Here is a 14,090-nt window from a genome sequence, read left to right as displayed (position 1 = left end):
CCTGTGGGATACCAAGGTACTTGTAGCTGTCTTGGATGTCACCTATGTTGCCCTCTGGTAGGTCGACCCCTTCAGTTCTGATCATCTTGCCTCTCTTTGAGACCATCCAGCCACACTTGTCCAATCCGAATGACATCCCCATGTCGTTGCTGTAGATCCTGGTGGTGTGGATCAGTGAGTCAATTTCTCGCTCATTCCTGGCGCACAGCTTGATGTCATCCATGTAAAGCAGGTGGCTAATTGTTGCTCCACTTCGGAATTGGTACACGTAACCACTCTTTGTGATGATCTGACAGAGGGAATTCAGGCCTATGCAGAACAGTAGTGGTGATAGTGCATCTCCTTGGTATATGCCGCATTTGATGTTGACTTGGGCAATTGGCTTTGAGTTGGCCTCTAGGGTTGTCTTCCACATTCCCATCGAGTTCTGGATGAAGGCCCTTAGGTTCCTGTTGATCTTATACAGTTCCAGACATTCCAGTATCCATGTGTGTGGCATTGAGTCGTAAGCTTTCTTGTAGTCAATCCAGGCAGTGCACAGGTTGGCCCATTTCTCATCAGGTTGACGCGAACCTTGAACCTCCGAGCCGGTGTGACTCTGTCATTTGTCTGCACTCTCATGTTCATCAGGTAGGCCGGATACATTAAGGATCTTGCCCAAGGATCCTCACTGGATGCAGTTGTGTTTTTGCCTTCACTGGCATTTTGCCCCCAACGGGATTCAAACACTGCCCTCCCGTGTGGTAGTCCACATATACATATATATATATGTATGTGTAAACATGCTTGGCCAATAAGGTCTGATTCTGATATATATATATATATATATATATATACGTATACATATATATGTATATATACACATATACATATATATGTATACAAAGTCCTGACATCAGTCCAAAAGAAACCACCTTGTAACCTACATTGGAGTCGCTTCATAAAAAACACAAGGACACAAGTTATTTGAAAAGAAACTCAACATTTATTCTTTAGTGAAGTTTCTTATTGTCACATATTCAGAATGAAAACAGTTTTCCTTGTTGCTCTGATAGTGAACGATGACTGCTGGTGAAAATGTCTTTAATGTTAACATAAAGGGCAAATAAAACAAATTAAAAGGCCATAATTATTTCAATCAATAGAAACACAGAGTAGACATAATATGCATTAACTAAGAAAGTCTATAACTCAGTGAAATACAAAAAAAAAATATATATATATATATATAAAAACAAGATCTCCACCCAAACACATGAAAACAACTGATGCAGACTATAATCTGGGTTAAACCCATTTAAACTATTAAAACATACGGATTAAGTTATGAGTTGATCTTAAAGGTAACTAGTGTCAAGTCACTGCAGGAATGTGTCCCTTATTGATGACTGGCATCTGGCTGGTTTATCTCAAGTTGAGAGGACAGAGAGGAAGATGGTGTGTGTTTATATGTGAGAGACAGACAAGAGGAAAGAATACAGATTATGGTATCCTGGTCAAATTTGTCAATAACAGAAGGATTTCATCACACTGATACATTGTCAGTTTCTATACATGGTACTGCAGTCTCTGGAAGAGTTGTTTTGTTAGCCATGTTCTTTCAGTTCTCGCCATTAAAACACAGTCTGGTTGTCTTATCTTCTCCCTGTCCTGTTAGATGGTCGTCCCAGTCAGAGAGAGAGGTGTCTCCTTTCATCTGTTTTAACCTCATCTCAGAGAATAATTAGATCAGATGTCTGCCACAACATTGAAACTGAACAAATTCTGACATATTTTCTACAAGCTCGTCTTCCCAGAGATGTTTTTCCCCACAGCTGTTTCAGGAGGACAACCCCTCACCTGTGAGTCCTCATGTGGACAGTTAAAATACTACTTGTATTAAAACATTTCCCACATGTTTTGAATGGATAGGGTTTCTCACCTGTGTGAGTCCTCATGTTTTGTTAAAGTAGATCTTTCTCTAAAGCTTTTACATGAATACAGCCGCTCATCTGTGTGAGTCCTCTTGTGCTTAGTTAAAGTAGATCTATGACTGAAAGTTTTCCCACATGTTTCACAAGAATACGGTTTCTCACCTGTGTGAGTCCTCCTGTGGACAGTTAAAATAGATCTATGACTGAAGGTTTTCCCACATGTTTCGCATGAATATGCCTTCTCATCTGTGTGAGTCCTCATGTGGACAGTTAAAATAGATCTTAGACTGAAGGTTTTCCCACATGTTTCACAACAATACGGTTTCTCACCTGTGTGAGTCCTCATGTGGGAGGTTAAATGACATCTTCGATTGAAAGTTTTATCACATGTTTCACATGAATACGGTCTCTCACCTGTGTGAGTCCTCATGTGCTTAGTTAAAGTAGATCTATCTCTGAAGGTTTTACCACATATTTCACAGGAATATGGCCTCTCACCTGTGTGAGTTCTCATGTGGATAGTTAAAGTAGATCTTTGACTGAAGGTTTTCCCACATGTTTCACAAGAATATGGTTTCTCACGTGTGTGAGTCCTCATGTGGAGAGTTAAATTAAATCTCTGAATGAAGGTTTTCCCACATGTTTCACAATAATACGGTTTTTCACCTGTGTGAGTTCTGCGATGGACTTTCAGTGTGTACTCATGCTTGAAGGTTTTTCCATAGACATCACATCTTACAGACTTTCTACCTGTGTCAGTATCACACTGACTCTCTGATATGGGAGAGATGTTAAAGAGGAGCTGGTCACCGTTTGGTTCTGGTTCACTGAGCTCACTCTCCTCCTCAGTAGGAGTCTCCATCAAGGAATCAGTCTCCTGGTTCACCACAAGTCGTTCTCCCTGCTGACTGATGCAGAGTTCCTCCTGGTCCTCTTTCATCCGTGGAGGTTCTGGTTCCTCCGGTTCCTCTTTAATCTGTGGAGGTTCTGGTTCCTCCTGGTCCTTTTTAATCTGTGGAGTTTCTGGTTCCTCCTGGTCCTCTTTCATCCGTGGAGGTTCTGGTTCCTCCTGGTCCTCTTTCATCCGTGGAGGTTCTGGTTCCTCCTGATCCTCTTTCATCCGTGGAGGTTCTGGTTCCTCCGGTTCCTCTTTCATCTGTGGAGGTTCTGGTTCCTCCGGTTCCTCTTTCATCTGTGGAGGTTCTGGTTCCTCCTGTTCCTCTTTAATGTGTGGAGGTTCTGGTTCCTCCTGGCCCAGAGTAGAGTTCCTTTCCTGGCTACAGAGCTGTTGGTTCCTGAGAACCTCCTCTGTCCAGACATATTGCTGTGGGAGGTCTGGAGGGACAAAGAGACACAACATAAATGTTACTAATGTGATGACAGGAAAACACAGGTGACATTTAAACTGTTAATTTAATACGGAACACCGACACACTGGCTGCTGCCAGTAAAGTCAGTCCACACTACAGCAGACCTTTTCCAAGAACTTCCTATCTAACCATTGTTAATGTTTAGTGAATCATGGAGAATGTATTTTGAGTGTTTCTTGTAGCACACCACTGAAGATAGATCAGTGACGTGACAAACATGTGCTACGGTGGCTAGGCTAACCACATCAGAATCAGAATCCGCTTTACTGACCAAGTATATGCACATACAGGGTATTTGACTCCAGTAGCTTTACTCTCTTGTACATAAACACACAAACTTAAATACGGGAAGAAAATTAAGAATAAAATTAAGATAAAAAATACGCAATCTATACACATAAAATATAGAATAAGAGCAGATATATACCCCAAGCAAGGGTTTTGTACAGTGACTATATGCAGTAGTGCAGTATTGTTTATTGTTCATGTGGATGGACTCACACTCTGTGACTGGTCAGAGTTCAACAGAGCGACAGCCTGGGGGAAGAAACTGTCCTTGTGGCGGGTGGTTTTGGCGTACAGCACTCTGTAACGCCGGCCTGAGGGGAGGAGTCTGAACAGATTGTGACCAGGGTGTGAGGGGGTTTGTGGAGATTTTACTGGCCCGCTTCCTGACCCTGGACCGGTACAGGTCCTGAATGGAGGGAAGGTCGGTACCAATGATCCTCTCTGCAGACCTGACTGTTCTCTGCAGTCTGTCCCTGTCATGCCTGGTGGCGGATCCAAACAAGACTGTGACTGATGTGGTCAGGACAGACTGGACTATTGCAGTGTAGAAGATGATCAGCAGCTCCTGAGGCAGGTTGAACTTCCTGAGCTGACGCAGAAAGTACAGCCTCTGCTGGGCCTTCTTCCTTTCAGAGTCTATGTGGGAGGTCCACTTCAGGTCCCGTGAAACTGTGGACCCTAAGAACCTGAATGACTCTACTGTAGGGACTGTCCTTGAGTACTGTGAGAGGAAGGGTTGATGGGGGTCTCTTCCTGAAGTCCACTGTCATCTTTTTGAGCGGGTTTAGCTCCAGGTGGTTCTGACTGCACCAGAGGACCAGCTGTTCCACTTCCCTACTGTATGCAGCCTCGTCGCCGTCCCGGATGAGTCCAATGACGATGGTGTCGTCTGCAAACTTCAGGAGTTTCACAGAAGGGTCCCTTGAGGTGCAGTCAGTGGTGTAAAGGGAGAAAACGCATCCCTGGGGGAAGCCAGTGCTGAGGGACCGGGTGCTGGATGTGAAGTTACCCAGTTTCACCTGTCAGTCAGGAAACTGGTAATCCACTGACAGGTGGAGAGGGGCACAGTGAGCTGGGACAGTTTTTGGTGGAGGAGCTCTGGGACGATGGTGTTGAACCAGGGTTCGAATTACAAAGTGGTTTTCGGGGGAGCCCTATTTTCCGATCCTCCCTGACTGACTTTAACGCTTTCGGTGCGTGTTCGCCCCCCCCCCCCCCCCAATATAATACTAGATAATATATATATATATATATATATATATATATATATATGTATGGGAGTATTTGGCCGCTATTTGCGGAGAATTTAGTAACGTCAATGATTCTGATAAGCTCAGGCCGGTCGCGTTCGCCTCGCGGCCGCTCAATTTGTGATCCGCTGCGTAAATCCTTCGGCCGGCCGGCCGACCGGGAAACTTTTCCCGGCCACTTGGCCCCTGCGTCAGACGCTGTCAGTGTTAGGGCAAACAGCTCTGTCCACGGTTCTGAATCAACCGCGTTTAGGCTTACCAACTCAGTGAGAAGTTCAAGTGGTGACGTAAACGTAGTGATTTGAGTGCAGCGCCGCCACGCATGGATGGTCACAACAGGAGACACAGCATTGCATTTATTAGTGGAGACAGATGTTCGGAAATAGTAATGTAATGAGCGAATAAACACACAACATTGACACATTTTACTATTATTATTTATTTCAGGAACCTTAATGTACAGAAAATCAAAATCTATATGCGACACAAAAATGGACAGTGTTTTAGAGCTCCCCCTAAATGTCTCAAAGTAGGCTTTCAGGGGAGCCCAGGTCCTTTTCAGGGGAGCCGAGCTCCCCTTAGCTCCCCCGTAATTCGAACCCTGTGTTGAACGCAGAGCTGAAGTCCACAAATAGGACCCGTGCGGGGGTCCTTGCAGAGTCTAGGTCAGGGATGGGCAACTGGCGGCCCGCGGGCCGACCTCACTCAACGTGGCCCTAAGATTAATGTTTGAAAATTATAAATAAAATCTATTTATAGCCAGGCGGGGGCTCCCCACAGGGTGGGGGGATGGTCTCCTGTAGTTGGTAATGGTCTGCAGGCCTTTCCAAACTGCAGAAGAGTTGACACAGTTGGCGTAGTTGTTAAATAACTTCTCTATTCAAATTGACAATTCCCCAGTCTCCCCCTCTCCCCAGGTTAAGAGTCTGGGTGTCATCCTTGTCATCCAACCACACTTTCTTTCCATTCTCATATTAACAACATCACCCGTTCAGCCTATTTTCACCTACGCAATATCTCCCATCTCCGTCCATTAGGGGTGTGACGCTCGAAGCTGACGTTTCAAAACAGTGTCGAGCTTCCGAAACGCAAGTGTTTCGAAGTGTGGTTCAAAACGCCCATGTCACGTGACCATGGCTGAGCGAGGCTTCGTGGTGGTTCAAACTGGTTTCAACAGGGGGCACTCTAATTAGCCAAGTCCCACAATGCTTAAAAGCCATTCAAACAAACAAACAAATTTTCGTGGGTTTTGTGTGAGGAGAGATATTTTGAGAGATAGCGACATTGCGACATATAGAGACATAGCGATTGATTTTGTGATTGACAGATAAGGTTAGTGATATAGATTAATTGACAGGCTGACAGTGAGCGATAGTTTAGATAGATATAGTCTAGTGACGTTAATATTAGATAGTAGCAGATTAGCGCGAAGTAGACTAGGTTACAGTTGTAGTGTTTGGTTAGGTTAGGATATAGATAGGCTAAGGATGGAGATGCCACGTAGGAGAACACGTTCAGTGGCGTGGGAGCATTTCCATCTAGAAACCCCTCATATGGTGAGATGTATGTTATGCGACAGGTCCCTTGCCTATTGCAATAATACATCCACCATGTTGCGCCATCTGAGGAGCTGTCACTCTGTAGTTTTCCGGGACACAGAGGAAGCTGCCCCCGTACCTAGGCCTCCTGCTGCTGCTGCTGGCACACTGCATAGAGGTATGTTTAGAAACATGTCGCCCGCATAGCTCAGTGGGTAGAGCTGGTGACCCATGTGCCGAGGCTGAGTCCTTGCTGCAGCGGCCCAGGGTTCGAGTCTGACCTTTATTTAAAAAAAATAAATAAATAATAATAATAATAATAATAATAATAACAACTATAGAAAACACAAAGCTTGTAGGCCTACGCCTAAAATATTAAACAATGTTTTGTAAACTGTTGTACTCCTGCTGTCAATCCAATTTACGAACCTGAGAATTTTTTTGCTTCAAACTGCATTAAACTACCAAGATGTCCTGTATTTTCTAAATGTAGTCGTAATAATGTCTAAAAGTGAGTGTTAGATAGATAGATAGATAGATAGATAGATACTTTATTAATCCCAAGAGAAATTCAAGTGTTAGGTTCATTTAAAGGCAGGCAGTACCTCCCAAATAACATACTATGACACTGAAATAGCAAAACATCTGTAACAAGCAGATATGTATAAAATGCTGAATTTTCTCTGGGATAAACTAGTTCAGACACTTTAGGCATCAGCAGGGATTCAAACCTCGGCCGTTCGGGCCGAGGTTTTTACGAAAAGGTGCGTTCCATGTCGCCTACTTATATTCTTTGTCTGAAGCAGTTGTGCTTCATGGTCAAAATGTGATGTTACCAAAACAGGCCACTAGATGTCACCATGGAGTTACGTGTGTCGGGTTGTTTCGAAGCCTCGACACAATTCCGGCGCAATTGCTTCGAACGTTTCGTTGTTTCACAAAGCCTCGTTCTGCCCATCCCTACCGTCCATCCCTCTCACCTGAAAATACTGCCACTCTTGTCCATAGCCTGGTCACATCCCGTCTGGAGTATTGCAACTCCCTCTTAATTGGTTTACCTGACAAATCCATCCATAAGCTACAACTGGTTCAAAACTACGCCGCACGTATCATCACTAGAACCCCCTCCATGAGTCACATAAGACCGGTCCTGCAGCAACTCCACTGGCTTCCTGTCAAATTCCGTATCAACTACAAAATCCTACTTCTCACCTTCAAGGCATTAAACAACCTCACCCCTCAGTACCTCACTAACCTGCTCCAAATAAACATTCCTGCCCGCACTCTTAGGTCATCCTCATCACGACTCACCATCCCACCTGCTCGCTTGACCACCATGGGGTTTAGAGCCTTCTCCCATTCAGCCCCCTGCCTCTGGAACGCCCTCCCAGAACACTTAAAAAATTCAGACTCAGTCACCACTTTCAAATCTCAGCTCAAAACTTATTTATTCAGACAGGCCTACTTCATTCCATAGTCTCACTTCTATCTCCCATTCTATCTGTAATTTGTATGTAACTATATGTTCTATATAATGCTTCTGTGTACTTTAATTGTGTCTATTTTGTGTATTTGAACTGTGTTTTATTTTAAACAATTTTGTACGGTGACCTTGAGTGTCGTGAAAGGCGCCTATAAATAAAATGTATTATTATTAAGAGTCGTTGGCAGAAAAACGGTCCTTCAGCTTTTCAGTGTAGTTCCTCTTTGCTGCCTTGATTTCCTTTGTCAGCTTGTTCCTGGCCTGCTTGTACAGGTCCCGATCCCCACTCCTGTAGGCCTCCTCCTTGTCCTGGCATAGTTGTCTCAGTTCTGCAGTGAACCATGCTTTGTTGTTGTTGAACGTGCAGAAGGTTTTGGTCTGCACGCACATGTCCTCACAAAAGCCGATGTAAGATGTCACAGTGTCAGTCAGTTCATCCAGGTCTGAGGCTGCTGTTTCAAAGACGCTCATATCAGTGCAGTCAAAGCAGGCCTGTAACTGCATCTTTGACTCGTCTGTCCATCTCTTCGTAGTTCTCACTGCAGGCTTAGCAGATTTCAGCTTTCAACACAGCAGATTTCAACACTGTGACATCTGTACACCAACTTTCACTAATGTAGAACCTCGTTCCTCCTCCCTTTGACTTCCCAGACAGTTCCGTGCAGTGATTCGCACGGAACTGTCTGGAAGCCCGGCAGCCGTAGTGCACTCCAGCTCGTTTCCTGCACCGGCGTCTCCGTCTAAATCCACAGAGCGCTGCTGATCCTTCGACCAGAATCTCCAAAAAACAATCTGGCTGAGTGAAAACGGGACAAAAAAATCCGGCACTGGATAGCCCTGTGTTCAAGAGTTCTTCCCTGCTAATTTCAACAGCAGAGGGAGTGCAGAAAACTACACTAAAAAGTAAAATAGTAAGAAGTACAAGAGAGCACAGTACCGAGGCGTCCGTCCGCGGCACCGTCTTGGATCTTTGTAGCGTTAGCTGCACTTGTTCTGTTTGTTTGTTGACATTTTAGTTAAACACATATACAAATCACAGATTCAGTAAATGTGCACGATAGACCCCCACCCACCCCTCATGATCCTAGATCCTCTAAAGGAAAAGAAAATACAAGGGGAAAAAAATAACGTGATAAAGAACAAACAGAACGAAGTAAAACGGCTGAATAGAATGACCATAATAATAATAGTTATAATAAAAGTAAAATAAATAAAGGAGAAAGAAATGAAACTACAATGGATTAAGTCACCAGTCTTCACCCAAATATGCAGAATCCTCTACTAGTTCTAGTTTGTCACATCAGTAATGTCGAAAAGTCAGAAAAGGCATCCAAACCTTGTCCTTATTACCTCTCAGAGAGAATTTGATCTTCTCCAACTTAAGGTGAGACATAATGTCCCTGATCCACCTAACATGGGATGAGGGTTTAGAGCTCTTCCAATTTAACAGTATTTGGCTACAACATTGTACATATTTAATGGCCAGTCACAGTGCCCAGGTCTTACACCAAATAAAGCTATCAAAGGATGTGGATCAATAACCATACGAAAAACCTCACTCAAGGAGATAAATATTGCAAGCCACAATGTACGAAGGATGGGACATATCCAAAACACGTTAATGCACGTGTTTTGGATCATCAATATCTGGGCGGATGCGGGGGGACGTGTTTTCCTACATGTGACCGGTGCCTGTTCGCACCGGTCACATGTAGGATCGGTATTGGAGTAAATCTTAGCCAGTTTGGCCTTGGTTAAGTGAACACAGTGAACAATTTTAAATTGTATAAGGTCATATCTACTACATAAAGAAAGATGAGTGCACTTGCTCTAAAACTGACAGCCACAGATCATTAGAGAGAGGTGTGCCAAGATGTTCCTCCCAGAGAGTCCCAATATTGGCAGTGGGCTGAGGATTTATGTTGGTTAGTGTGTCATAGATCCTTGTGATGGCACCCTTATGATCTGCCTTTGTGGCAAGAAAAGAACCTAGGGGTGTCTCTGGAGGTAACTCAGGGAAAGGTTGGTAACCCTTTTGGACAAAGTCCCTAATCTGAAGGTAGCAGAAGTAATGCGACCGGGGTAGGCCAAATTTTCCTGCCAGTTGAGCAAAGGATGCAAATACCCCCTCAGTATGCAGCTCTTTAACAACTTGTATCCCGTCCCTGTGCCACGTGCGAAAAGACAGAGCTAACTGGGCCAGTTTAAAGAGGTGGTTTGACACAACGGGTGCCATTAAGGAGGCTTTTTGCAGGCCGAATTGTTTCCTAAACTGGGACCAAATTTTAAGCGTGTGAGCAATGACCGGATTGATGTATGATGAACGAGTTGCCAGAGGTAATGGGGAAGTGACGGAGGGGTGAAAAGGAAGACCGTGTGCTTCTATCTTTACTCACTCAGGTGCATCCTCAAGAGGATTGCTGTGGACATGTGTGATAGCTTTCTGAATGTTGCTATCCCAATAATAATGGAGAAGGTTGGGCATGGACATCCTTCCCAATGTTTTGGGTCTTTGAAGAAAGGCCTTACTAATCCGAGGCTGCCTGCCATCCCAGATGAAATTAGATAATATCCTATCAAGAGAACTAAACTTCTTTTTGGAAATGAATACGGAGGTATTCTGGAAGAGATATACGGAATTAGGAGTTATATTAATTTCAAGCAAGTTAACACACCCAGCCAATGATAATGGTAACGTGGGCGCCAATGCTCCAAATCTTGTTTGCATTTGTCAATTTAAGGAGATAAATTAAGTTTATATAATAGCTGAAAAGAGCGTGGGACAGTTATCCCCAGGTATTTAAAGTGGGATGTCACTCTTTTGAAGGGGAACATAGAGGCAGGGACTGATCTTGTAGCCAGAGAGTTTCCCGAACCATTCCAGCCTACACAGAATGGGTGGAGGGGACACTGCAGCATGGAAATATATACAAGTAGAGTCGTCCGCATACAGTGACACCTTGTACACCCTGTCACTTCGAATTATCCCCTAAAAGGAGCGACACTGTCTTAAGGAAACTGCAAGCGGCTCAATCACTAAGTCAAAGAGCAGCGGTGATCTGGTCTCGTTCCACGGTATATAGGGATGTAGCTTGATTGTACCTCATTTGTTCAAAGTGAGGCTAAGGGGGTGCTGTAAAGTAATTTGACCCAGGAAATAAAAGTGGGTCCAAAGCTGAATCTTGAAAGGGTACCGAAAAGGAAACCCTGGCTACAATAGGCTACAATAATTTCAGGTGAACAGGACTCCGACTGGGTGTACACTATGTCAAGGAGCCTACGGGTGTTGGAGGAGGAGTGTCGTCCCTGAATAAATCCTGTTTGATCGGGTGAAATGAGGGCTGGGAGAACCTTCTCAAGGTGCTTGGCTAGGCACAGCAAAGGGGGTCTTTGTCTTTTTTGGGAATTAAACAAACTGAGTCTTGCCTCAGTGTTTGTAGCAGCTGACCGTGCAAGAGGGCTTCATTGTACATATTCAAAAGTAATGGGGAAAGCTCGCTAGAGAACCTCTTGGAAAAATTCCACTGGGAACCCGTCGGGCCCAGGTGTTTTCCCAGACTGTGTGTGGCTAATGGCGGCCGGACTTCCTCAACTGTCAATGGATTATTGAGAGTAGACCCCCAAGTACTGTTCAGTCTGGGTAGATTCAGTACCTGATAAAAAGAGTCTGCTTCCACAGGGCCGGTGGTGCACTCAGATGTATATAATTTACCAACGTACTCAGCAAATGTATCATTGATTTGTTTGTGGTCAGTGAGCGTGGAACTTGAGGTGGTCTGTGTTTGAGCTTGCATCCCCTTCAGATCTTCACAGATGAGTTGTGAGTTGGGGATGGTGTTAGCTCTAGCTTCTGTAGTTTTGCCAGAGTGGCTAGGGTTGCCAACCATCCTGTGAAAAACGGAATCGCCTCATATTTAGAAACTAAAGTACGCGGCCCACGTTGAGCTGAAACGGGACGCACTTTGTCCTGTAATACTGTGAGAAACAGGTGTAGTGTGTAACACCTCATTGGTCGAGATACTGTCACTTACGAAGAAGATACCAGAAGACAACAAAGCAACAACTTTTCCTCACACTTTCTGTTTACACTTTTCTTATTGCACTATTACAAGAGGAATGTTCTGCTTTCTATTTTTTTATATTAATTTATACAGTTTTAAGTTAAGCAGGACAGGTTTCTGTTTAAGAAAGATATTTATTTTATTCTGTTATTTTTGTTATTGTGTATTGAAAATAAATTGTTGAATAATAATGTTTTCCATGAGTTTATATCACTCAGAAATATGCATCTTATTCAATTCAGCTTTGAGTCAAATAGTTAAAAAAATCGTTTCACACACAAAAAGGACAAAATAAATAAATAAATAAAAAATAAAAATCACCACGTTGGGAAGGGTGAAGGCATCCTAGTCGGCCGGTCCTGACAATGAGGTGTCCCATTTGTTTTTCAGGGAGTTGAATTGAATTTCGATATAGGTGAGGAGCACAAGAGTTTGCGTCTTCACTCCGCCATATTCTACTCACCTATTCTGTGTAACTTTATCTCGGGTTTCCAGGTGATATCCAGCAGTCTGCGCTGACGATCGATCTCTTCCTCGTACTGGACGACAGTTCTTTCAACGACTCTGAATATTTCTTCAGCAGCAGCAGTTAGTCGCTCGATGATCAACTCTCTCAAACTCTCAGCTGAAGACATTGTTACTTCAACAGCTCTAATATTTATCTGGACACGACGACACGACACAACCGTCTTCCAGCTCAGACCACAAACACAGCAACACAACAACACTACCGACGGCTTTTAAAAAACAAACCACTTCCGCCTGGTGTCCCACGATAAAGGTCCGACAGAGGAGGAGAGTCAACATTTTTACCCGCTATCTTTTTAAATCTCTCATTTCGGATCATATCATCATTTTCTAGCAGGAATATTAACTCTGCATTCCCCAAAGACAAAACAAACATCAACAGATTGATTTAACTTCTATATTATTTGAAATGAAGACTAAGTTTATTCACCCTGACACTGTTATTGTTTCATATTCATCTCTAAATATATATTTGTTTTCTATATACAGTCCATGGTTTAAAGTCTACAGCACAATAAAAATTTTATTTAATTTAATTTTTTAATTCAAGAGTCATATAGATGTTTACTCACTGCTACTACTGGACCTTCACAGCAAGTGATTTTATTTTGAAAAGCCGTGCTGCAGAACGGTCTAAATCAGGGGTGGGCAATTATTTTTCTCAAGGGGCCACATGAGAAATCGTAAATATCTTGGAGGGCCGTGCCAATAGGCTGAACTCAAACCTGCGCCCGCAACATTGGTATGTTTTATTTTGTGCTGGTGTTTTTAGTAAAGGGATGATCAAGAAAGCAATTAGTCATACTTAAAGCTTGAAATGCTTTACAATGAACACATTCTATTATTCAGATTCAGATTGAGATTCAGAAAACTTTATTTGTCCACAGGGGGCAATTTAAGTTATAAAGTGCAGTTAATTAAATCTTTAATGAAATCTGTACCAATGAACTTTTAAAATATAAACAAAATGTATTTATTTATTAACTGTTAATCTATTAGTATGATTTGTTTTTTTAAATGACCATATATAATATTTATATTGGCTAATACTACTGTTTATTAAATAAATGATCATTCATTCGACTCAATCGATCCTAAGCCACACATGTCAAACTCAAGGTCCATAAGGCCCGCAAGATAATATTTTCGATGTATCCAGTGGTGGACAGTAACGAAGTAAATTTACTTGAGTACTGTAGGCCTACTTAAGTACAGTTTTTGAGTATGTGGGTTATCCGGCTCATTTTTGGCTGTGATACATGATATAAGTGTAAGTAAACTAGCCAACAAGTTGTTTATCCATCAATGTTACAAAACTGAATGTTACAATAAATGTTTAGGTATTGGTAAATATACTTCATGATGTGTTCAAATTGAATTGAATTGATTTATTTAAACTCGAAAAAATCATTGAGGGCTTAGCCCTCATTTACAATGATGTCGAGTAAACACACATACAACACATATACAATATCATGAAAACTAGTAATTAAAAACAAGGGCATGAAAATACAAAATGATCTTTAAGCATGACTTTAAAATTATCAAGAGAAACAAATGAATCAAGTTTAAGGCTGATGTAACTACAATATGTAGAAATTGCATTTGTTGATGAATGCAGCTGAGTCTGTGTTCTGAGGCTTCTTGCCTTTATTTGTT

The 14,090-nt window shown here is 42.7% G+C and overlaps 1 protein-coding gene across 1 annotated transcript; it reads right to left on the bottom strand.

The window, feature by feature from the left end:
* Positions 1-961: 961 nt before the first annotated feature.
* On the bottom strand, positions 962-12,790 carry LOC311489725 (uncharacterized protein). Its single transcript, XM_084546946.1, has 2 exons — positions 12,367-12,790; positions 962-3,248 (listed from the first exon to the last, which is right to left on the bottom strand). Exons 1-2 carry the CDS (start codon positions 12,536-12,538, stop codon positions 1,918-1,920), a joined length of 1,503 nt encoding a protein of 500 aa, XP_084403072.1. The 5' UTR covers positions 12,539-12,790; the 3' UTR covers positions 962-1,917.
* Between the last annotated feature and the right edge of the window lie 1,300 nt (positions 12,791-14,090).

This window comes from Chelon labrosus (assembly GCF_963514085.1).
Source record: "Chelon labrosus genome assembly, chromosome: 6".
In the NCBI taxonomy this organism is placed as follows: domain Eukaryota; kingdom Metazoa; phylum Chordata; class Actinopteri; order Mugiliformes; family Mugilidae; genus Chelon; species Chelon labrosus.
Note: the sequence above shows the minus strand (reverse complement) of the source record. Positions and strands in the feature narration are given on the sequence as shown.